Source organism: Anthonomus grandis, chromosome 8 (genome assembly GCF_022605725.1).
Source record: "Anthonomus grandis grandis chromosome 8, icAntGran1.3, whole genome shotgun sequence".
NCBI classification, from domain to species: domain Eukaryota; kingdom Metazoa; phylum Arthropoda; class Insecta; order Coleoptera; family Curculionidae; genus Anthonomus; species Anthonomus grandis.
In genome coordinates this window covers 791525-818747 of record NC_065553.1, presented here as the reverse complement: position 1 = coordinate 818747, position 27223 = coordinate 791525, and the positions used below count along the sequence as shown (strand labels likewise).

Genomic DNA, 27223 nt, shown 5'->3' with positions numbered 1-27223 from the left:
AAATGTATAATATTAAGCCCACCACTATCACCAAAAACTTCGCCAGCCCGTCCCATGTCATCCGCCAACACTACATCCAACCTGCTACCCTCCTCAACCTCATCACTAAATTCCAAAAAATTTGTCATCTTTAAGAAAAAAAAATTAAATCTTAAATATCAAAACAAAAATATACCTAATATATAAGTTACAGAAAAAAGAAAGCAACAAAACACGTATTTTTTTTAAGCAGCCAAACATAATAAACCTCTATTATTTATTTAACTGCCCCAAAGAATTGAAATAAACATTAATTAATCGTTAATTGTTTTTATATAAAGGCTAGTTTAAACTAAAGAATCACTATATGAAAATTATGAATAAATATCTATATAAGGTGATAAAGTCTCTAGGAGAAACCAATCATTACGAGTTAATTACTGGATTCTTGAAGTAAAAGTACAAAGAAACTCGTGATTAAATAGCCATGTACACACAATAAAAACTCAATAAAAAGAAAAACAAATTTGAGCAAAAGCATATCCTACTCATTGTAAAAAAAAAAGGAAAAGAAAAACCATACTTCAATAATTAAAGGTCCAAAAATAAACTCATATTGTTAGTTAAAAATTTGGAATTATACCTACATTATACATATTACCCTAGAAAAGTACCTATATTAAAGAGATATAAATATAATCTATAAACTGTTGAATTTAAATTGTAATTGTAATTATAACTGTAAATTTAAAGTTAATAGTGAAATTATTAGCAGGTAATATAAGATGTTCGTGTTATTATTATGTGTAAATGTCCAAAATAAAATATGTACATATTCATAAATAAAACAGAGCTCATCCCATTCCCATAGGGGAATGTTTGGATTCTGAAATGTGTGCTTTTAAATACCATATAAATATAACAAAGAATTATACATACTTCTAAGCCTTAAGAGTATTAATATCCTCTAAATTCTGAATTCGATGCACAATATTATTTATTTTTACATACACAGCACCTTTAAAACACCACACCATTTTACTCGAGAATTTTTTGATAGCCGCGGTTAGAAGGCCAACGCGATACTGCGTTAGGTCCTCTTTGATTTGTATGTTTGTTGATTTTAAGTGTTTTCGGTTTTTTAAAACTGCACTCCGCACGGCATCGTCTGAGAATTTGAGAAGTACAGCCGGTGGGTTGTTACTAGGATTTTTGGAGGCAACACGACGACATGCTATAATTTGATTGTCTTTCAAATCATTGATGTACATTTTTTTGAGGACATCCACAATTTTGCCACGAAGATTTTCATTTTCGGTTTGTGGAATACCAAAAACCCTAACATTAAGAGACCTTGATACCTGCTCCTGATTGTCTAAGGCTTCAAAGAATTTAGAATTTTTACTCTTTAAGTCGGCTACTTCCCTTTTTAAATCTCGGATGGCTTCCTCTTGTCTTTTAAGTCTTTCCTCGAATTTCGCCATGATTTTCTGGGAGACTTTGTCTGCAATTTCTTGTAGGAAGTTCTCTGTAAAAATTCCTTTGATATTTTCAAGATCAGCTCTTGACAGTACCATTCTAACCTCAAATTTTCTTCAATCGGTATTGGTCGAATTACTGTGAAATTATTACAGTATTTCAAGATTCCTCACAACAGGCACGTCTTGATGTTAAAACTGTACTTTAGTAATGTTTCGGTATATAAAAAATGTTATTTGCAGTTAAAAAACTTAAATTTCTTAGCAGCTACTTAAAACGCGTTCGTTTACTTGTAAAGCGCCATCTTCTTCTTGTGATTCATATATCTTGTGATTTTGAATATCACAATTGCTTGTTGCATCTACAAAAAGAATTTCCGATGCGTGAATTAATAAAGTTGCAGCCCGTTTCATTATAGAATTGCATAAAGATATCGCATAATGATCGTCGATGTGACATATTTTGTATGACACTTTATTGTTTGTTAGATTTTCTTGTAATTTTTTATAATAACGATCGGACGATAGCGTATTGTATTCATCTTCCCATTCCTCCATTTTTTTTAAACAACAACTATGGTATGCAGAAGACACTGAGTGGCCCCTTTCAAAATATTGCAATATTTCTTGTTTAGTGCTTTCACCTATACGACGTCGGATGAGTGCAGCAGCGCTAAGAATAGTGTGATTAGATAATAGAAAACTGTATTATACAGGGCCAATCTTTTGCCAAAACATCTGGGGATTTGGATCTTGTTTTATTTTTGGGTATGTAAGCCAAAATAATTGTCAATTTGGCAGGATAAGATGTATTTCTGGAAACATATTTCTTCTTTTAAGGATCAGCCGAAGAGCGATAGTTAGTATTAAAGTGACGGTGGTATAATCGTTTGAAAGTATGCTTTTTGGCTTTTTCATGTGGTGTTCTTATGGTTCTGGTTATTGACCATATGACCTTGGATACCCCGATAAGTTCGGTAACCCATTTCTGAAATAAATTAAAACAAATCCACAACCTAAGAATAATAAAATATACGATAATTTAAAACATTTACAACACCTAATGGAAGTAATTAAATTATTTAGTTAAGTAAATGGAAATCTTTTTAAAGTATTTAATTTATTATGCTAAAAATGTATGCCATAAGATTGACGCTTAAAAATTATGATGGGAAAAAATTACTATACTAACTTCGAATAGGTTGAACGCCACGCGCCACACACGTTTAAGTAAATTTGCACAAATGTAAATTTGAGGTCTCGGAATCGCAAATTGAAAGTTTCTGGAGTCTTGTACAAGTCTAGTCACTTGCGCAAACATTTTACAACACTTGTAAGTATATCCTTACGTGTATGACTGGCAACGAAAGCGTAAAACTTAAGAAAGGAGTCACTCTTAGATATATGTAAGTAGGTATAAAATATACAGGTTGTCCTGTAAATAGTGGTCCAAGCGAAAACTGCAGATAGATTAGACAATACCCCATCGGAATAACCTTATATAGGGCTAACAAAAGTGCAACGGTTTTCGAGATATTCGCATTTTTGGTAATTTTTGAAAGGTAAAAAAAGCCAGAAAATATTAAATTATTTGGTTGATTTTATTTTTAGTTGGATTTTTCATGGGATGTATACCAGAATTTCTTCGTAAACCATTTATATAAGAAAAAATTCGCAAAATCTGCAGAATATTGCTTCTTATAGAAGTATAGCGTATGTATAGCGGTCGTAGGCTTATTTTGTAATATCATTGGTATTATTATACGCCTAGGCATATTGTAATTTCAGGTATATTAAAAAAAATGTTTTATTTTGCTTTGGATTGGGTTGTTAAGGGCAAGTAAGGGTGAATTAAGGCTACAGATCAATCCAAACTACTCCAACCCCCCCTCTTACAAGGTACTATAAGCTATAAGGCTTAGACTAGGTTTGATTAGAATTGGCTTATTACAGTAAGTGTTCAGATTACGCCACGTATTATGATATAATACGACTGATATTACAATGGGCTACGACATAGTCACGAAATTACCTACCTAACCTTTTTTGAGGTTATGTAGGTAAATATCCATGTTTTATGCAAACTATGAGAAAGAACTCGAAGAAACCTGCCTCAACTTCACTTTCTATCCTAAATTTCAGTCTTAGTTGCTTATCATCGATTTTTAAATATTCAGCACCAATTTTTTCGACAAAATCCATTTTTGTAAACAAATACTGAATGAACGTACTGAAACGATTCTTTTGCTAGAAATTCTTAAATCACGTTTGATATTGCAGTACGCGATGCGATTTCGCGCGTGATTTATTAGGCGGCGTCGTGCAAGTTCGGACTGCAATACGCTACGTTAAATATGAAAATGCGGCCGTACCCAAATAAATTTTTGGTCTATTTTTATATTACTTTCATCGTGTTTTTAAAGAGATCTTTAAGGATGGGTCTATCGTCTTTAAAATAGTTGTTGGATGGGCCTGTCACCTTTAATATTTGGGAGAGAGGATCATGTGAGGTTATTATTTGATGTGTTTTGCCGGTTATGCTTTTTACACGTTTATGAAAGTAAAGAATTTAGAATTTTTCCTGTATTCGTCTAAATTTTTTGCAGTTTTTACTGTAAGGAAGTGTGTTTTTTTTATTTGTGTTTGTGGATTTGTTTTGGTATTATACCTAAAGACCTTAAAATGTTTCGACCCTGGGGAAATGGGCAGGAAAATTTGGTAAATGAAGAGGAAAGTGTTTGTGCGGGCTTATGGAGACCGTGATTGCACAAGAAAGACAATAACATTTGTGATAAAAACAATAAGAATGATCTGGACAGTAATTTAGACTTACATAGTTCTGATAGCTCATTTTCTAGTGTTCAGGAAGCAAAAAGAAGCATGGGAATTAGAAGGGGAAAATCAAGCAGTTTTAAAATGAAATTGTCTACTAACAATCTAAGGAATGATCCTCAATTCACAAATGATTGTAGTACTTTGCAAAAAACAGCGTTTTTAACAGGGGTTCCCTATAGTACAATATGCCTGTAAAAAAAGAGATTAAAGACAGAATAAAAAGGAAAGATGGAGGACAATCAAGGGGACTTGACACGGATATTGTCAAAATGCTAAGGAAAGGTGTGTATTCTAAATACAAAAACAATGAGGTTCTGACCATAGAGACACCTTATCGGCAAGGGACAAATATTTCTCAGTCTCAACCGGAGATACTTGATAAAACTTGGATTTAAGCTTAAGATGGTGAACAAAAGAGCTGCTGTAATGGAATTATCTGGTGGTGTATAGAATATTTGAGGAAAATTTAAAAATTTTGGGAGGAAGAAAGATCCATATATTATTTAACCGAAACATGGTATGATAAATTTATGATTGATGCATGATTTCCATTCTCTGGGAAAAAGTCCCTTTTTTTATTAACTAACCATATTTTTTATTAACTAAACAAGTTTAAAGTTTTGTTTTTTTCAGCTTACTGCCCCTGTTTGTCCTTCAGCGACACAATAAAGTATATATAATGTAATGCTTTAGTATCCATATGCTGATGTGCGAGATGAAGTTGGAATCCATAGCGGCAACAGAGAAACTGTTTCCTTCCTTAATAGAAGAAACTGCTAAAGAACAATGGCAAAAAAACAGAATTTAGAAAATTGTATTAACTTTTTGGGCCAGATTCAAAAGAGTGGTTAAATTTATAAAAGTATTTAGTATCCTCACTGTAATTTTAGGATCCACTATACTTAAAATATGGTGTTTTGTATAAGATTTTTAGTTTTTAGTATAAGCATTTATTTTTGTTAATTTTTATCTAATCTCTCCTAATATACATAATAACGAAATACTAGGCAAACAAATTAATAAGTATTACATTCAGGATGTAAAGTGTGTTTTTTTTTATAAGTAACACTTGTGCCTTTTAAACGCATAAAATATAGACAGCTAGAAGATTTTTAATGTAAAAGTTTATTTAAAAAAATATACTTCCACTTTTTATCAAAAGAAGTTGGTACTAAATATAGAGATAGGGGATTTCATGAGTATATTATTATAATAATATATCATAATATGTATTAATTTAAAAAAAACAATAATAAAAGACATTGAATATGACAGCCAAAATCCCCATTAATTATCACCACCAAGTAAAAGTAAATCTCAATACCCAAAAAAAGGAAATATATAAAGTTTGAGGACAAACCAAAACATTTTACATTTTTGTGTCAAAAAGTAAATATTTAATGCCTTAATCCATAGAATAAATGGGCCTAAGTAATTCGTACCACCAATTCTCTCATCACTTATTACAAACACCCCACTGATGGCGCTAAAAACTAAACTTATTAAATTACAATTTTTGGTTAAACTCATTTTACGTATTTAAATCTTATATTTAAATTAAATATTATCTTGCTATTAACTATCCTGAATTTCTAACTTAATAAAAGTAAACCCAAAAATCCCGAATAATAAAGTTTTAAATACAAATCAATTTTAAGGCCGGACCTGTGCAACTTTTCACGCTTGAGTGGCTGTGACTGAGGTCAGGCGTCTAACTAGTACGTGGGCGCATGTAGTTAAATTATACGAATCAAATGTATAAATTCTTAAAAAAATGCTTAAAACATTTATTTATTTCATGAAATGATTAAATATCGCTTAGAATATTACTTTATGACTCTTTCCACATAAAATTTTGCGATTTAAACATGCATGTCATGTGACAATACAAGCAACACCGGCACACGGACTATTCGCGGCACGTCAAAGATTCTAATAGATCTCTAAACTGAACTATATGCACTTAGTATCGACGTTATGTGGAAGGATTTGCCAACATCGCAAAAGTATTAAAAGTAACCAATACGTTAAAACGTTGGGTAATGCTTTTTTGACGGAAGATATAAATTTAGAGGCTTCCAAATACCGCGTGGTAATAATTATCGACAGAATTTTAATAATAATTGATCTTCAATAAGATTCGCTAGCGCTGAACTTCGAGCCCTTAACCGGTTTGATTGGAGAAAATGCAAAATAAAACATATTTCAACTAGATCAATTTCAAATTGCGTATTACTTGATGTAGATATGGCCAAATCTAAAAAAGTATCATTTGGCTCGGAGATTAGGACCTTCATCATAAGTTTAAATTTTAAAGTTGATTTTTCTATTTCACAGGATGGCATATTAGGACGCGATTTTGAAGTTAAATATCAAATTGTTATCAACTGTTTAAATAAATCTTTAAGTCTGGCAGGTAATGAACGAGATTTCATCTATTTGCGACCCTTTCTTGGCTCTTAGAGCCATTCACGTAAACCTTTAAACAATCGCCATCAAGACTTGCATGGAGATACAAATATTTAAGTTTTTTAGAATGGTAATGAGTGATTTTCCGTTCTTTAAAAGAGGAGTTGCTTGCCAAAGACCTGATGAGAAGCCTGGCAATTCCCAAGCTGGCTTATGAATCCGATAACTAACACTGGAAACTGATTAGCATCATGTTAGGCGTACTCTGCAGATTTTCAGGTGTGCTGTTATGTGTCGTTTCCAAGAACCTGGATCGTTACTTCTACAAGAGCTCCTACCTTCTGTCGATATCGACAACTATCATCTTTGGAATCATGTCGGGATGAAATTTAAAACGGGAGCAGTAAAACTCTAAGATCGTGAATATACTAGCTATCTGCCGACATTCGAGAATCATCTCGTCCGTCGTCTAGACCCGAAGCAAGACAACGATAGAGCGAGCGGTATACCTCGTGACATCTCTGGACACACGTAGAAAGTTTAAATTTGAATATCGCCGCCAGCTTCCAGTAGTTAAGTCACTATGTTGGTGAACTTGTGTAATAATTGTGTTACTCAGTTGACTATTTTTATGCATTGAGTGCATTAATATACACCAAAATCGGTAATTACTTAGATTACTTACTTAATATCTTATTGCAAGATATTGGCAGTGAACTAAAATATGTATAATGAATGAGTCCAACTTACTTCCAAAGTACTTTTATAATGAGTTGAACAAGAACAGTTATATGTATTAGACCAATTGTGTAATATCAAAATTATGCTACTGAGAGCTGTTATAGTAATGCTAATGGACTGTTTCTAAAACAAGCACTTTTAAAGAAAACAATAATTTTAATGATTTTCTTATCGAAACATCAGTCCTTTTCGTTTACTTTATAATTTATTTAGTAAAATTCACTTACGTCAACGTGGAGCCACATGCCATATTTCTCACAAATATCAGCGGTTTCATTAATAGGATCGAAAGCACCTAGAACTGTTGTACCCGAGGTGACGCTAACAAAAAATGGAATATGACCTAAAAAGCATAAAAAATTTAAAACCTCAAGATCTTTATCACTGTTTCCAGAATACCTTTGTTCTTCCGTTCAATGACCAGTCTTTCTAACTCCCTGGTGATCATTCTTCCATGTTCGTCCGAAGGCACCATGACGCAATTATCGGTGCCAAGTCCGCAAATCGAGGCACAGGATTTTACACTGTAGTGACTCTAAAAGTGCGCGAAATAATTTTTAAATTCCGTCAAGAACGAAATAGAACTCCTCACCTGATCCGAGGTAAACATCACCAATTGTCCCTGAATGGTTGCTATCCCCTTTTCCTTATAGTTCGGGTACATTTTATGCCGTGCAGCCAAAAAGGCATAAAGATTCGAAATCGACCCGCCTGCAACAAATAAGTACTACATCTTCTAAAAAGAAAACCAAATAAGAGAAAATCGGGTGTTACCTGGGGCTAAAATGGAGTCTCCATCCCGCCAACCGTTGCCGATGATCTCGCGCATGTGGGTCATCACCACGTTCTCCATGAGGATGAACACGGGGGCGATCTCGTAAGTGAACATGTTGGTGTTGGCAGTGGCTGTCAGCCATTCGCCTGCCAAAGACACCAGGTCTAAGCCGCAGGACAGTTGGTTGAAGAATCTCGGGTGACCTGGAATTATTTATTGGGACCAGTTAGGATTGTCTGAAAAAATATACCGGGGTGGCTTGCGACGTTTTAATTAGGATATGTAAAAAAAAATGGTTGAAACGAAAATTTACTATGATTTTATCCTACGCAGGTGTAAAGATGCAATAGAACCGTACTTAAAAAAGTTTTACTAAAAAATTTCTTTCTTACTTTAATTGGAGGAAAAAAAACATTACAAATCTTAGTTATCAACAAAGTTAATCCATACTGCTGGAGGCTTAGGCTTAAAAATAGCATAAATGGAGTGTTGGATTTGTTAAAAGTGGACTGAATAATGGTTTGCTCTTACACTGCAAACGCTAACTAATCAAAAGAAATACGTTAAAATTCCTAGTTTATATTAATAAGCCTTCTCATTATTAGCTCCAATACATTATAAAATAAACGTATACTTTTTGTTTTATGAGATACAAAAAAAATGGCAGCTTAAATGGCAGCCTAACAACACCATGATTTATGTCAGCCGCATGAAATTTGACTCGGACGGCGGCCATCTTAGGGTGACTTGACATTAGGAAAATTTGACACTAATAATGTTAGTGACACTCTTGACAATTGCCTCGTGAGTCAAGAAAAGTTTGTTAAAATTAATGACTTTTTATTTACCGTAATGTAGTTTCAAGTTTTATTTTTTGTAGAATTATGGCGTAAAAAGGCATAGAATTTGGAATGGGGTAAGTTTTCTAGACAAAGGATTCTAGAGAAGACTAGGACAAAAGTGTCATGTAAATATTATGTAAGAATATCTATGTTATTAATTGTCTAGGGACTCATGAAAAACATGTTTTTTTTTCACATTTCCTATGTTAAAGAAATCATGGATGTAGGTATGTCAGGTCAGTTCATTATTTGCTTGCAATAACTTTAAAGTTTGTTTCAAGCATTTTGCTGCCTCAAATTATAATAATCCTGATGTTCCCTCTGCGTCAAGACTTAAGGTTTTGATGCAATTTCATGGTCTCCGCTAAAACACAGGTTCTCAGTTAAAACATAGTTGTACTTCATTTTTCTCAAAACTAAGAAAATCATTTTCAGATGACCAACTTGTTCATAATAAAATTAAAGTTGCAAGTTCAGAGTAGGCACTAGTAGCATGTCGAGACAAGGTTTCAGTTCATAAAAGAGAATCTTAATGAAGTAACTAACGAATCATTAATTCTCAATTGTTAAATGCAAATTGTCCACCTTCTGGTCGCAGGTGGCAGTAAAAGACAAAGCCTTTGCCCTCTCAATTCTTGCTCTCAAAAATGCGACAAGGATCGAGCGAACGGCGGATACACCTCGGGACACACTTAGAAAATTGGCGAATGATCCGGTACAGTGGTCTACCTAATAAAAATTTTGCCATAAATCACCGATAACAGGAATTTGCTCGTAAAGTACTAAATTAGAACATTTTCATTCGTACAAAATATAAATACTTCAGGAATTATACATATGAAGACGACGAAGATCGAAGATTTCAATTTTGCGAGGGAATAATAGAAAAGTTGAAGATGACTCCTGAGTTGCTTAAAAATATTTGTTTTACCGAAGAATGTATTTTTTTTTAATGGTTTTGTAAATAAACATATATGTAAACCATTACCCTATATATTTTTAGATATTTTGATTCCCTGCTTTATTTTGAGCCTTTTTTCATCCTACTTCCCTATACCTATCTCTAGCGGTTTTCGAGAAATAAATAATTTCGCGTGTTTTTTGTTAAAAAACCAAGGGATAACTAATTGTTTATTGCTGAGCTCTTTAATGCATAGCTAACACCCCTCAATTTTTTCTCTGGGGTCACTCGTAAACTGCGTTTAAAATTAGATTCTCTTGATGATCTTCGGCAACGAATTACAACATAATCTATTCCAAAAACAGTAATATTTTTCAGATGAATACTACTTAAAAAGAGCCTTTAATTTAAGTTAGGTAGCAAGGAACCCAAGGAGTTGAGTGGGGTCCATGACTTAAATATAGTAACAATATTCTTCTTCCCCTACCTATAAAACGTTTCTACTAAATTTGGTTTTTCTAACTTTTTTAATTAGGAGCTCTCGCCGCTAGAAGGCCAGATCAAGTCTGAATATTGGCGCGACTTTTAAATCTAAATAAATAAGTGTTTCTAATAGTTTTAAGTGATTGTGTTATCACATGTGTATTTTCGTTTTAATTTACACCTAAACGAACACTAAAACGCTACAACAATATTGATTGCTGTTACCTAAAATTTCACAGAACCAAGTTACCCTCGTACCCTAAAAACTATTACGCCCTCGTTCTCCCTTTTCAATATCCGGCGGAATTTTTCTGTTCGGAATCTATAAAATACGCATTCCCGAGCTTTATAGGTTATGGAACGCCGAGGGTGAGTTTTTAATCCGGCTCGAGGGGATCGGAGCCCCCATAAGGGAGAGACTGAGTGCCCTTAATTACACCACTTTGGAGTGACGTGCGTGTGCGAGTTTTTTTTAGGGTCGGTGAGAAAATCCCGTTAATTTTTAAAGGGCAGATTTTTAATTCTTTAACTAAATAAAAAATACGGTTAAATTTTTATTTTTATTTGTTTTTAACCTGTATAAAGTAAATCAACACCATTATACTGTGAGTACAAAAAAAAAAGATTTGATGCAACATTAGTCGAATTAGATGTAATTGAAGGCCAAAATGGAATTTTTGAAGAGCAATGGTTTTTTCAATAAAATTGGGATTGGGCCTCATTTATCACCATCCTCGTTTTATTGAAAAAACCGTTATGTGATCACTGCTTTGTGCCAACTGGATTCATCCATAGCTAATTAGATTCCTTTGACTCATGAGCTGATTATTATGGGGGATATTAATATTAATCTATTACGACATAGTAACATAATCAACCGATTTAATAACTTGCTTGATACTTTTAACTTCGGCCATGTTGCCCACCAACCCAACCCAACCCAACCCAACTAGGTACTCTCGAGATAAGGCCATACTTTAATAAAATTGATGTCATTATTCTTTTCAAAGATCATCTCTTAAATAGAAATGTCCATCATTAGGATTTGCATTAGCATTCCTATCAGCAGCTCACCCACTGTATAATAAATATTAAAAGATCTGCCGTTAGACCTAGAGTAGATTTAATGAGACCAAGATTTTATAAACTTTCCTTAGCTTATTAACGCCCAATGTAAGATTTATCATACACAAAACATAAATCGGCTTTGAGCGTGGGTATGAAGTTTGAATATGGCGGGGCGGAATAGTCTGCCACCCAGGATTGTCGACTGATTCTTATTGGCTAATTTTTGATGTACATCAAATATGACAATAATGACGTTAATGATGTTTTAACTATCGTATTTGACACCTCGACTGTCTTGGGGTTGTTTGTTGTATGTTCCCTTTGGGTAGTTTTCTACCCAAAGGGAACAAGCCAAGTCTCATGATTTTCTTCTAATTTAGAGTTTTTAAATAATTTTATATCTTTTTGTAGTTTTTTTGTGATTTGTGTTGAGGTGCATTTTGGATGTATTATCATTTTCCAAGGAATAATTTCTAATTCTTAGACCTGCACCCATCCAAATGTTGGAAATTTTAATTTCCTTGTGTTAATCTAAGTTAAGATATGCAATTATCCTTTATGCGCTAGTTTGTATATTACTAATTGCCCAGACAGTCACATAAATCATAGGTTTTTTTAAATTTCCATCGAATCCAGTCTTTCAAAAATCTTGGAGGGAGATCTGTCATGAACATCCTAGTAAAAATATCTCCAAATATCGAATTTGATCCAACAATAGAGCGTAATTACTCAAAGATCCCTAATGCAAAAACAGTCCTATTTGAAACCCAGTCCCAAAGCGTGTCTCGAGATGTATTCATTGATGTTGCTTAAATTGAGAGAGAACATCTTTATTTAGTTAATAAAGAAGATCTAAGTTCATTTTAAGAACAAACTGGAAATTAACTTAAAAGAACGGTTGGTTTGGTTAAAATCACCATTGCAAATCTTACAAGTTCTAATTCACCAAACATCTCTCCAAGTTGCTGTATAATGGTAGGTTCCAGTTCATCGAGAAAAACGTTGATGAGTCCTCCTAAGGTTGTAGAGGGTCTAGTAAGGATAAAGATTTTTCCCTCTTCATTTTTAAATGTAGTCTCAGACTGTACAAGTATTTAAGAATTTTTTTCCCAATTACCATCACCTTGCACACTTCCATCCTTACTTTCCAATTTGATGAAATTTCTTCGATTTCTGGGCTTTTTTATGAAAAATTGAAGCAAAGAATCTTTGATTTTGACGATTTCAATGCGGCAAATCTTGCTTTGGTTTTCATAGTAAGGGGCCTAGGAAAACCTTACAAGATTTCTGTTTTTTATTTTTTGAGGAAAACTGAGGCTTAAAAAACTTATATATTATATTGTATAAAAGATTTACAATCCATTAGTATGAAAGTCTGCACAACCATCTGTGATCAGGGTACCACATTTAAAAAAAAAATATTAATATGGTTTTTATATCATTGTTATATTATGTTAAATTTCTTAATAGTATTTATATTTTATTTTTATTTGCGTACATTAAAAAAAATAAAAACTATATGTAATTGTGTTATATCTAGTCATTACTAATTAATTTATTCACAATGAGAAGACAGATTTATTTTAAGAAATAGGTACAATTTCTGTTTTTATTATAATAGTTTATATTTTAATTAAAATTTAAAAGTCCGAAGTAGGTCCTATAAGTACAGATTTCAATATCTTAAATAAGCAATTTCTTGAGAACTAAATTTAAATGAAATAATATTTTAGTTGATGTGTTAATTCTTGAAGAAAGTGAACTGGTCCTCACGATTGGAAATGAGCGATCCATTCATAAGTTCAATAATGTCAAGAGACAGGTTTTTATGAATGTTAGCCAACCTGCACCTAAACGACAACTCCTTACAGCCTGGCCGTGATCACCAAAACTTTGATAAGCTTTACAAATTACGGCCTTTGTTAGATGTATTATCTGATACATATAAAAATGCATTGAAACCAAGTCAACATCAAGCTATTGATGAGTCGATGATCCGATTCAAAGGACGAAGCTCCCTAAAACAGTATATGCCAAAGAAACCAGTAAAACGTGGCTATAAAGTTTGGATTCGTTCCGAAAATTCAGGATCCGTATATCAATTTCAGATTTACACTGGTAAAATAGGTCAAATGACCGAAAAGTCTCTTGGTGGTAGAGTTGTTAGAGACCTTACGAGAGACTTAGTTGGAAAAGGGTACGAAATATATTTTGACAATTATTTTAATTCGGTCGAGCTGCAAAAACAACTGCAAACTGAGTTGATTTACGCTTGCGGTATCGTCAGGAAAGATCGAAAGAATCTACCAACAGATCTACTAGATGACAAGCAGTTAACAAGGGGTGAATTCGATTGGAGAGTTAGCACTGATGGGTTGACATTTTTGAAATAGATGGATAATAGGCCAGTCCATTTTTTAACTAATTATCTGGATCCATGCAAAAATCAATGGGTTTTCCGCAAAAAAAAAGATGTTACTTGTCCTGAACTAGTAAAGAAATATAATACGCATATGGGATACGTGGATAAGACGGACATGCTAAAAACTCTTTATGAGGTTGGCCGAAAGTCGAAAAAGTGGTGGCATAGAATTTTTTTCTATTTTATAGATTTATCCCTAGTAAATGCATTCATATTGTATTAAAAAAGAACGGATTCCAATGCGCAACTTTCGCTAAAACTTTTTCGACTTTCAGTGGGCCTAGGACTTGTAGGAGCTGAACAAGGTTTACCGAAAAGGGGTCGGCCATCAGCGACGGTGAATCATTTCAAACGTAAGGTACCATACGAAATTCGGTACGACTCTTGTTCCCACATGCCTCTATATGGCAAACCTGGAAGATGTGCTTTTTGTAGTACCAAGGCGGAACCTTAGCTGTTGATATTACATTGATAAATAAATAAACATAGTTAATTGTTGTTATTTTTTTAGGTGTGATGTTGCCCTGTGCCTTTCAGATAAGAAAAACTAATTCCGTCAATATCATACCAAATAAATTTTTTATAATCAATGTATTTTTCTAGCAATAAAAAATTAGTTTTTGCCAATTTTTTTTTGTTTATTTGCCTAGTGTCCTTACAGTGAGCACACCTCATTGTAACTAACTCATATGAAAAAAAAAAAGATTTAGTATTAAAAACATATTTAATAATCTTTAATTAATTGAGCAAAACAAACATTTTCACCAAAAGTTTAAAAAAAAAATCCGACCTCAAAGGGTTAAAACTGGTTTAATTAACTGGTTTTAATTTTTAAAACCAAGGGTTCCTGTACTCGCTGGTCCAAAAAGGAGCGGTCAAAAGTATCTATTGAGCAACCCTCTGTAGTAAGTTACTAAAATACAATAAAGGAAGGTGGTGTAGGATGCTTTGATCAAATGCGTGGCCTTTATTGATCGAAAATTAGCTCGAAAAAATCGTGATGGCCTTTCGTTCGCTTTTATCTGAACGGAGCCATTGTCAACATGTAGTAATAAAACTTGTCAATATTTTGTTTTTTTTTTATTTCCGAGACTATAATGAAAAATAAAGTGCATATGTTATGTAGCTGTATTATATTTAAACATGTAAAATAAATAAGTTTTTCTAGTAAACTGTTTCATATCAAAAATCGCAATTTTTTTTATAACTGTAGTCAGTGTTTCAAATAATCGATTTTCTTCAAGCAAATTGCGTGAGCTGTAACTCTGGCGGGGTGCATCTTAGGACAGATGTTTGCAGGCAACAAAAGTCTTATTTTAACTCTAACAATACGCTCTTAAAATATTTGCACCGAATTTTGTAACAACACCCTGTATAATAAAAAAATAATTCTGAGTGTTAATTGGTTAGTGGCAGGTTGTTGACTGCGATAATGTTGACCAAAAAAGTGCAACCCTTTCATTCTCATGCGTCCATATGTGAAAAAAAGTTACCTGGCACCTTTTCCATAGGGTACGAATGTATTGCGTATGATGAAAAATTACCGCAGATATCTTTTGTACGGGAACTGTACAGGGTGGCCAAATAAGAATGCGAGGTACTGTATTTGGGAAACTATTCATCGTAGAAGCTTGCGATAAAAAAATTTATTAATAAAATGGCCAAGAGAATGACCCGGAAAATATTTTCAAGTTTCTAAAATGGCCGCTAGGGGGCGCAACTGCAATCTTGAATCTAGAAAACTGATGTTTCTGTAAATTTTGCTGAATTAACCTAACAAAAAAATAGCTGATTATTAAAGTAGAGACTAATCCGAACCTTTTTTATTTGAATAGTTTTGCTGTATCTCTAAAAATAAAGTGATGGGGGGTGTTCAAAAGTTGGCCTAAAACACACCCTGTATACTAAAAACGCCTTAGCCGATTTTATCAAACTTGGGCTAGTTGAAAAGAGCTATTATTAAGCTACGAATATTATTATAATTCATGTTTTTTTAGTTTTACATCTCGCCGCTAGAGGGCTTTTTTCGGCTTTCTGACACAAATGACTAGTTTTCTCAAAAAACTTAAATGCAATGGTATACATTTTTTTATACAAAAAAATAGCTTAATGACGCCTAAATATGCTTGCGAAAACCGCATCTTAATATCTTCATCCTAACCTAAAATTTAGGCCAAAGAAAATTTTATATGGAAATCCCTTAATATTTATAAAAACTACAAAATAATTTATTTCGAATTTCTAATATAATGTAAGTTGTGGCCCTATAAAGGACCGATTTTAAAAAGAAAGGGTTTTAATGCCCCCGTAAATGCTCGAAAGGCTGACCATCTCGCTTTATGCATTGCTGAAGCCTCTCATGGGTAGATAGAACTGCAGCTTGAATTTCGGCTCTCGCTATGGTATGTATTGCATTACGAATGCAGTTTTTCATATCTTCTCTAGTCGTAGGCTGAGTCTGAAATACAATGTCCTTTAACCGCCCCTATAAATAGAAATCAAGACAGGTTAAGTCTGGGGATCGCGGAGGCCATGGAAACCAGTGGCGAAGCGTGAACTTTTTTTTCGGGTAGACAAACAATAAAAATCGTTAATTAGAAAAAAATGTGTCTTCAATATTATTCACTTTAATGAAATACAGAATGAAAGCACATGAAATATTAACTCAAAGAGAAAAATTATGTAGTGATATAAAAAAGAAATAAATAATTACTACTAGCATAAAAATAAAGATAGATAAAAATAAATAGTACTTACAAAAAAAACACAAATAAATTACAATTGCCGATATCGAACAGTCGTTCATAAATAATCACTAAAATATCCACTAAAAAAACCTTTCCTATACACCCAAAAATAAAAATACTAATTATTAAATTACTATAGCACGCGCCCCCACCAAATGCAGACAAAAATTAAGATGTATTGCGGCCGACCGGATCAAGCGTGTTCATAAACAATAACCCTCAACAGCATAATAAAACAGCTGGTCGACTTCGATAGACAAAAGCTCGAATGTCTTCCCCGCGAATAATTTTTGCATACGTAATAGGCTGAATGCGGCCGAACCTCTGTAGCCTGCTTGATGCGTATTTGGTTCGATATGCTCCAAATTTCGGAAGACAAATATCAATGTGTCTTCCTGGGGCTCGTATACATTAATTGGGTGTCAGCCCTGTATTTTTATCCTAATCGGTGCGGCAGGCGGGGCACGCCTTCGGATTAATCATGTTTAGATACTATATAATAATAGTAAGGATAGCGACCACGTTCTGTGTTAATTTTTTCAAAATTTTAATTCAACAATTACATGAAATAATTACGTGATAAATTAATGACAAATAACTGGATAATTTTGGGTAGACAGTGTCTACCTTGTCTACTCGTACGCTTCGCCACTGATGGAAACAGGCTTCCTCTTCCAATCCACCGCTGTTGAAAAATGTTATTAATATGCTCTCGCACATTCCTAGCAAAATGTGCTGGACAACCATCCAACTGCAAAAACAAATTTTGCCGAGTGGCACATCTTCCAGCAACAACGGTAATTGATTTACCAAAAAGTCGAAAAAAACATTGCCATTTAGAGATTGCTCAAAAAAATATGGTCCAATAATGTTGCCTCCAAGTATACCACACCACACATTTAAACTCCAGCGCCCTTGGTGCTGAACTTCACGCAACCAATGCGGATTTTCTGCAGACCAATAATGCATGTTATGCAGGTTGACTCTACCGTCACTATTAAATGTGGCTTCATAGGTTCAAAGAATTTTAAATAAAAAATCTCTGTCCTCGCGTATCATGCCTAATATCCAATGGCAATAGCCCAACCTACGGTCAAAGTCTGCTTCTTCCAATGCCTGATGTAAATTAACATGATATGGGTGCATTCTATAAATATATTAAAAAAAAAGCTGAACTTAAATAAATCCATATATGGCGATGGCTATTAGAATTTACCTATTGTCCTTCAAAATATTTTGAATCGTTGTTCTTGATACGCCTAATTCAAGGGATAAATTTCCTTCAATATATCCCAGTACGCTGTTAATATTGTCCACATTTCTTCTAATTCTTGGCCGTTGAAACCTAGGCCGAAAACTACCCTTGGCTCGTAAGTTCGCCACTAATCGGGGAAAAAATCTAACATCGCAAGGACTTCGATTTGGATATCGAGCAGCATAAACTCTTTTTGCTACTGCAGCATTTTGAAGACATTCAAAAAAAACCGCAAGCATATCAACAGCTTCATCGTTCGTAAAACGCATTTTGCAAAAACAAAAAATGCTCAAGTAACGTAAAACTTTTGACAACTTACTATTGACAATTTGTGGAATGTTTATAATTTGAGTAGACATTTGTTTTGTTGCATTCCATGGCCTGCTTTCTAATAATTATTTTTTTCGTATTATATCCATAGTGAATATATAACATAAAATAGGTCTGATTTTTGATATAAGCATTATTAATACTTACCTTTTAGTGATATTAGGTAATATTTTCAAAAATGGTAAATTTTGTTTTCAAAAGTAGTGAATTTTAAAAAATTCCAAAATAATTAGTATAAAAAAATTAAAATTTAAGGGTATAAAATATTCTTTGGCCTATATTTTAGGTTAGGAACAAGATATCGAGTTGCGGTTTTCGCAAGATTATTCAGACATCATTTAGCTATTTTTCTATGAAAAAAAAATCATATCAACGCATTTAAGTTTTTTGAGAAAATTGATCATTTGTGTCAGAAAGCCGAAAAAAGCCCTCTAGCGGCGAGATGTAAAACTAAAAAAACATGAAATATAATAATATTCGTAGCTTAATAAGAGCTCTTTTCAACTAGTCCAAGTTTGATAAAATCGGCTAAGGCGTTTTTAGTATACAGGGTGTGTTTTAAGCCAAGTTTTGAACACCCCCCACCACTTTATTTTTAGAGATACAGCAAAACTATTTGAATAAAAAAGGTTCGGATTAGTCTCTACTTTAATAATCAGCTATTTTTTTGTTAGGTTAATTCAGCAAAATTTACAGAAACATCAGTTTTCTAGATTCAAGATTGCAGTTGCGCCCCCTAGCGGCCATTTTAGAAACTTGAAAATATTTTCCAGGTCATTCTCTTGGCCATTTTAGTAATAAATTTTTTTATCGCAAGCTTCTACGATGAATAATTTCCCAGATACAGTACCTCGCATTCTTATTTGGCCACTCTGTACATTAAAAATGTACGGAACTGAGAATCCAACGGAGAAATGAGGAATAGTCAGTAAACCTGTCCTGGCTATTTCTATTCTTCTTTATTATAATGGTGACAGTAGTTACAATTTAGTGACAGCGGAAACGCTTCAATTTACTCTATATTATAACTAAAAATACAATACAATGTAGATTAATTTGAAGATATGTATCCTAATGTCTAATATATTTTGATTTAGTTAATTAAGTCGATTACAAGGGACTAACAATAATGATGACAGGGTAGCTCAAATTCAAGTATTGAGATTTTTTATATGGATGGGTCTGTTAAATTCAAGGAATGTAAATAACTCCGATGATCCCCGGAGAAAACCGAAATTTAATATACGAAACAACAAAGAGGCGATACTTTAGAAACTATCAAGTTCAATCAATGAAATATCAAAAAAATGGCAGGGGTACCTTTAGAAACGACGTTAAAATAGGACGACCAATAGTTCTTTATAAAAATGTTAATTATGAAACCTGATGAATACCCTTTATGTCGAAACCCCCGAGGGAGGAAAACTCGGGTGTAATCAGTGGCCTTTTATGTCGCCACCCAAAATAATCAAATGTTATGTTTTTCGAGGCGAGAGTCGACACGTGCCGATGGGAATCACACTTATTTGCAGTCACGTCCTACGGGAACGGATCTTTTCCACCAACTTAATTTTCCAAGGGACGTGAAACTTTTTAATAATTTAGGAAAAAACTTCAGTAGAAATGTGAAAATGCTCGTATCATCATTTTTTCGTTTCCAAATTGATGTATGCAATTCGGAACCACTCACGTCATAGCGAACACTCACGCATATTTTTGGCTTTTTCCAGACATTAAAAGAAGAATGATTGTGCCTGTCACAATGTTGTTTTCTATTAAAACTCATTTTTGGGTCACTTCCTCCGTTTTAGAATCCTTGAACTTAGGAAAAACTCCGAGTGCATCGAAGAACATAATTTTTTTTGCCAAAAAAACTGGTTTTCCACTAATTTTGAGATTTTTCCAGTCATTCATTAGAAAATAATGATAGTTCATTTAGAGCCAGAATCCATGATTATTTTTCAATTTCATAATTTTTTACTTCTTCCCGACACATCAAGCCAAATTATGAGTGCCTGGAAGAAGCAGTTCTTGCCCGAAATAATCCATTCATAATTCATACAAATGAACAAAAATAGAGTTTACCTACATACTGAACTGTTGAAAGTAAAATAACTTGATAAGACTACCACAGTATATCAATAATTTTAGATTCGAAATTAGTGTTTACCACTGGTGCAATAAGTGCTTCCGAGCACCCCCAAAGTCATCTCTACCTACAACCCCTCGGAAGCGATGTTTGCTTTGAAATCTCGCGAGCGGCTTGTAATTCAATGATAATATGTTATCTACCCCCTAACAGATTGCGGCTGGAATATTAAATCCATCCACAATCTGTGGGGGCAAGAGGGGTGCATCTTTTTACCCATAAATTTACCAGATTATTATTTACCCCATTTTCCGGTCGGTATAAGATCACATCGCACCTAATCTGAATTTTAATTTGAAAATTAGCTAGGCCCAATCTATATTTGAACAGCTTTACGGGTATCTTTTTTTACAGTATAGATCAGAGGTTTTTTAGTTGTCTACACAGAACACAAATATAGAGAAATGCGTGTTACCTAATATCAGACATAAATTCCATTGAGGTTAATGAAACACCACAGGATGTGGTTGTCTACCACATCCTGTGACAAAATAAGTTCTTGACAGTTCATTGGCAGATGGCAGATTTAAAGTGTGCCTAGCTACCAGATCTACGACATCTAACTCGCTTTCATGATTGGTGACTTTCGGAAAGTGGTGTGACGGGAATAGAATAAAAAATAATTTGACCAATTTTCAACACATATAAGGAGGTTATTAGAACAAAGATAGACATAGATAGAAAGCGATAGAGTTTACAGTTCACTGGTCCCAAATTCGTGTAAATATTACAATATGTATAATAAAATTATTATATAGACTTATATAGGGCGTGCTACAAATAAACGGGTTTATTTAGTTGTCAACCATATGAGGTATAGAAAATGTTTTTCATGGAAGTCAATATTGTTTCACGGTAGGATTACTTTTCAAAGGTCTGTTTTCTGTCTGCTGTTCCGAAACGTATGTTTTGAAATCTATTCGTCCTTGTTACCGTGCGGTGGTATGTAAATAGGGCTTAATTCGGTATTAAATATATATATAGAACCCCACAAATTTGTTTAGTAGTGTAACCTCAAAATCACATGTATGAAGCTTGCATCATTGATTGAATATTGTTTAATTTAGTTAATTATGGACCCAGATATTCAATCAACGCTTGTATGGTGAAAATCGGAATCGTATGTCGGCCATCTTGCTTGGCAAAATTGACAGGGAGCTGACAAAAATGACGTTCTTGACATTGACTGATAAATATCATTTGTTATTGTCATACCATTTGAGTGTTTCATTTCAATGAAAGCTGGAAGCGTGGGTTGACTTTGCGATTTGCTTTCAGGATGTTATTTTAAATTCATGACTTTTTTTTCTAAAAAGTTCTTCTTCAATATTGGGAGTAATGTTTTAATCAAATCAATTTCAGGATTTTGGTAACAAGATGTGATTTTATTTATTATTATTAAGTTTTTGTATTGTCAATCTTTAGTCTTTAATAAAATCAAATTCAGTTGGTTTCAGTTAAGAAGTTTCACTTTTCAAATATTTAATTTTTAACTAAATTGTCTAGCCTCTCATTTTCTTTTCCACAATTAAAAAATTGATTAAAATTTCCTGTAAATCCTGTAAATATCCTTCATGTAAGTATGTATATTGTAAATGGTTCTGATAAACAAAGTAATAAAAGATTTTTTCAAGTTCCTTCAGTCCCCATTAGAAGAAAAACATGGAGAGAGATATGCAATGGAAATTTTATTAAGATTTTGAGCTATAGAATTTGTTCTGATCAGTTCTCTCCAACTAATTTTAATAACGCTGATACTGCTGGCTTTACACTACGATATATATTTATTTAAACATTTATTTTGTTTTTTTTTTACATAACTCATTTAGTGAATTTATTCATAAGGTTTGCACTGGTTATTTATTATTTTATTTCATGCTCGTATCATACCACTTCCTGTGTTCACTGAGATAGGTATAGGGACTAAGAGAGCTGAGCTCCCAGAATGGATCAGAATGAATGTTTTTGTTTTAACTTGTGTTTTTTGACCTTATATGAGTTCCAATACCTCCCTATTATTAATAGGGATAAAATATATAGATATAGTTCAGTTCAGAGATCTATTAGAATCTTTGATGTGCCGCGAATAGTCCGTGTGCCGGTGTTGCTTGTATTGTCACATGACATGCATGTTTAAATCGCAAAATTTTATGTGGAAAGAGTCATAAAGTAATATTCTAAGCGATATTTAATAATTTTATTAAATAAATAAATGTTTTAAGCATTTTTTTAAGAATTTATACATTTGATTCGTAAAATTTGACTACATGCGCCCACGTACTATTTTGTTAGAAGTCTGACCTGAGTCAGAGGCACTCAAGCGTGAAAAGTTGCACAGGTCCGGCCTTCAAATTTATTATTCGGGATTCTTGGGATTAGTGTTATTAAGTTAGAAATTCGGGATAGTTGAAAGGTAGATAATATTTAATTTAAATATAAGTAAGATTTAATTACGTAAAATGAGTTTAACCAAAAATTTTAATTTAATAAGTTTAGTTTTTAGCACCATCAGTGGGGTGTTTATAACAAGTGATGAGAGAATAGGTGGTACGAATTACTTAGGCCCATTTATTCTGTGTATTAAGGCATTAAATATTTACTGTTTGACACAAAAGGGTAAAATGTTTTGGTTTGTCTTCAAATTTTATATATTTCCTTTTTTTGGGTATTGAGATTTATTTTTACTTGGTGGTGATTATTAATGGGGATTTTGGCTGCCATATTCAATATCACTACATTTTAAGTATACTGAATCCTTAAACTACAGTGAGGATACTAAATGCTTTTATAAATTTAACCAGTCTTTTGAATCTGGCACAAAGAGTTAATACAATTTTCTAAATTCTGTTTTTTTGCCTTTGTTCTTTAGCAGTTTCTTGCATTAAGGAAGGAAACAGTTTCTCTGTTGCTGCTATGGATTTCAACTTCATCTCGCACATCAGCATATGGATACTAAAGCATTACATTATAATTATATTCTTTATTGTGTCGCTTAAGGACAAACAGGGGTAGTAAGCTGAAAAAAACAAAACTTTAAACTTGTTTAATTAATAAAAATAGGGTTTTCTTACTATAGCAAAAAAGGGACTTTTTTCCAGATAATGAAGGAAGAAGCAGTCTTTATTGTGTCGCTGAAGGGCATATATTGCTGCATGTTGTCAATGAGCCAAAAGATAAGATTGGAACGAAATTCGTGATAGGGACTTACTAATTTTTGATCAGTTGACTGTCATTTTCTATAAACCTATTCAATTTTTTTACCCATAAACACTCTATTATTTAAATGTTATTTATGAAAAAACGTTTAAATATTAAAATGTATCAATATCTTTTTGACACATAAGTTTATCTCTATCTAGCTCATAAAGGAATGAGATAAGTATACTTTTATCTCATATAAATATTGACAAATTATTATGTTTTTACAGGCACTCCTGAAATAAAAATTCTAATTACTTGACTTTTATGAAATGGATTTTAGTAAGTTCTTTAACAAAAATTAAAAAAGCCTTCAGAGTAGTCATAACTCATTCATTTCAAAATTAAATCAATAGAACCCTAAGAAACTAGGGTACTAACCAGAAGCAAATTATTTTGTCTTTTACAGCCACCCCTGGAATAAAAATGCAATTTTCTTGGCTCTTAATAAATCGATTCTAGTCATTTCTTCAAAAAAGAATAAAAAAACCTTTAAAGTAGTTCATAAATCAATAACGGGAAAATTTTGACTGTTAGAACTCAAGGTATAAGTAAGATGCCAATAAGAGACAAATTTTTTCCTTCTGGCATAAAATGTCCATTTTCTTCCGACTTTTAGTTATTAAATTTTAGTTATTTTTATAGAAAAGACTAGGAAAGTCTTCAAAGTAGTCAATAAATCAATAATAACGAAATTTTTACTACTAGAATTCAAGATATTGGCGGGCCGATAAGAGAGTAAATTATTTTTTTTCTTACAGGCACTCCTGGAACAAAAAATCCAATTTTTTGACTTTTAGTAAATGAATTTCAAGCGTTTCTTCAGAAAAGACTAAAAAAGCCTTCAGAGTAGTCCATAAATGAATAATTTCAAAATCTTGACTACTAGAACTCAAGATATTATTGTGTCAATAAGGGACAAATTATATTTATTTTTTACAGGCACTCGTGGAATGAGAAATTCAATTGTCTTGACATTTAATGAATAAATTCCAATCATTTCTTCAGAAACGAGATGGCCATAAACCAATAATTGAAAAAATGTTGATATTAAAAAATTTAAAATATTGGGGTGCCAATAAGGGACAAATGTTTTTTTCGCACAGGCATTCCTGGGATGAAATTTCAATGTTCTGGGCTTTTAGCTAGTGGATTTTAGTCATTTCTTTAAAAAAGACTAAAAAAATCTTCAGAATAATCCATAAATCAATAATTACAAAATTTTGACATTTTTCTTCTTGAAAAAATTACAGTGGTTATTATTAAGTAAGAAAAAAATGTGACTTTTGTTGTAAATTTCTTCGTCAAAAAAATTCCTAGACAAACACGAAATTTGATCCTTAACTGCGACAACAGAGGGAAGTAAGCTGTAAAAAACAAAATTTTAGACTAATTTTCTTAATAAAAACAATGTTTTTCTTACTATAGCAAAAAAGAGTTTTTCCCAGAGAATGGTGAAAGAAGTAGTCTTTATTGTGTCATTGAAGGGCAAACAGGGGCAGTTATAATACTAAAACAAATCCACAAACACAAATAAAAAAACACACTTCCTCACAGTAAAAACTGCAAAAAATTTAGACGAATACAGGCCAAATTCTAAATTCACCAATTTCATAAAAGGGGAAAAAGGAAAACCAGCGAAACCCATCAAATAATAATGACCTCACCTGACCTCCCTCCCAACTATTAAAGGTGATAGACCCCTTAAAGATTTTTTTTAAAAATACGTCAAAAGTAATACAAAAATAGCCCATAAATTTATTTGGGTACGGCCCCGTAATTCTCAAAAATCAGTGGGATAGAGAGAGATACACAATTACTTGCACAGCCTAAAGTAAGAATCGCCAGAACGCAGATGTTTTATCTTTGTTTAATAGACTGGCTAAAAAGAGGTGACAAGTCTGTGAGTGCTGGGAGTGTTTAAAATATTTTGTAAGATGCTTGGATTTTAGTCCGCGGTCAATTTTTTGATATTATTTTCTTTCTAAAAATGGACATTTTCGAAAGAAAAATAAAAAATAGTATAAAACATGCGGTTTTACGTATATTTAAAATGATTTCATAGATAAACTATATAAAATCTTACCATTTAAACATGTATATCATGCGACAATAAATACGACATAGGCGCACGGACTAGTTAGTGCGGCATCTGCGACACATCAAAGATTCTAATAGATCTCTGAATTGGACTTTATAATCCCTATATATTTAATCACGCAATCTTAAACGTCCAAGATCCATCAATTCATAGACAAAGCCTTCTTAATGACATTGTTGATAGTTGCGAAATTATTGACGGATGACAGATGTAATATTACCAACTAATCAATGACGGATGGCGGTGTGAATCTAAGGTAACTTAATGGTAAACAGTAAGCATTTTAATAAATACGTACATATATTCCTACACATTCTCATCGGCTTTTCATCCCCTCCTCATTCAAGTACACCATATAAAAGACGGCACAAGAAAAAAAATGAAAAATACTCGAAGGCATAACAGGGATTATGACAAAGGGCATCAAAACGATGCCATTTCACGGGTCCGTTGTCAAATAAAAAGCCGAGATAGCGTACACGTCAGAAGCATCTGTTTGTACGAGTTTAGAGATGAAGTATTAGTTCTCGGTGGAGTTTTCCCAATGGTCTGGATTTGTCTGATAATTTATGCGTCCCACTACTCTGTAGATTAGATAGAAGATTCGATGTCTCTTATTATAACGAGTTTAACAGTTGACATTTACTTGACAAGTGACAGCGAAATCACATTTATTTACCCGAATTTTGAGGTACGACCACTGACAGCTGTCACAAGCAATTGATCGATAGTAAGCTGTCAATTGGCACTTTTTATTGTCGCTGGGTGTTTTCAGACCAGTGTTGCCAGACCTGGAATTTGTTTTTCCTCAAAATTAATTTGCATTTTTAAGTGTGCAGAGAACTTTACCAATCCTCATTAACTCTCGTAGACAAATTATAATGGATATAACACAATGTATCCCACTTATATGAAACTCAATCGTTAACTGGTATGTGCCTGAAGAAGTTTCCATGTCAGACCATGGCTGGATAACTTTCACCTTAAACTGTAAGGTCATAATCTTTGGAACTGTATCGAGACCCTAGAAAAACAGACAAGTTTCTTTACCGTAATGCTCTGGAGAAGGCACTACGAACGGTAATAGTTAAAACATGTAATGATGAGCAGGAATTGGAACACTACGATGCTAGCATCCAAACCTCAATCATAAAGTTATAATACAAAAAGTCATTTCCATTGAGGCGTTTCCAGAACTCTGGTAAAAACTTTGGTGGTGCCAAGAACTGGAAGACCTCAGGGCAGAATCAAGAAAAACTCACAATAAAGCAAAAAAATGAGAGTTTATGGTGGAGAACTGGCACCTTTATCGGTAATAAGTAAATATAAGTTGTAAGACAAAAGCAGAAAGAAGCATAAAAAACGTTCTAATCCTAACCAACACGCATACACTCCAGGAAAATCAACAGAAACACTCCAGAAGCAACAAGAAGAGCTACTCAGGTACTCGGACAAACTGGAGGCAATCCGCGAATTGTCTCTAACTAAAGAGAAATTACGTCTTATAATA

General features: G+C 33.1%; 1 protein-coding gene across 2 annotated transcripts in view; it reads right to left on the bottom strand.

The window, feature by feature from the left end:
• The window catches only part of LOC126739508 (glutamate decarboxylase), a 108179-nt gene that overhangs the window by 26965 nt on the left and 53991 nt on the right, over window positions 1-27223 (bottom strand). For both annotated transcript variants that reach the window (XM_050445244.1, XM_050445245.1), the window contains 4 exons: window positions 8217-8420; window positions 8035-8153; window positions 7842-7977; window positions 7670-7785 (listed from right to left, as the gene is read on the bottom strand). In XM_050445244.1, the coding sequence (XP_050301201.1) occupies window positions 7670-7785; window positions 7842-7977; window positions 8035-8153; window positions 8217-8420 (575 nt within the window). The remainder of the gene's footprint in view (window positions 1-7669; window positions 7786-7841; window positions 7978-8034; window positions 8154-8216; window positions 8421-27223) is intronic.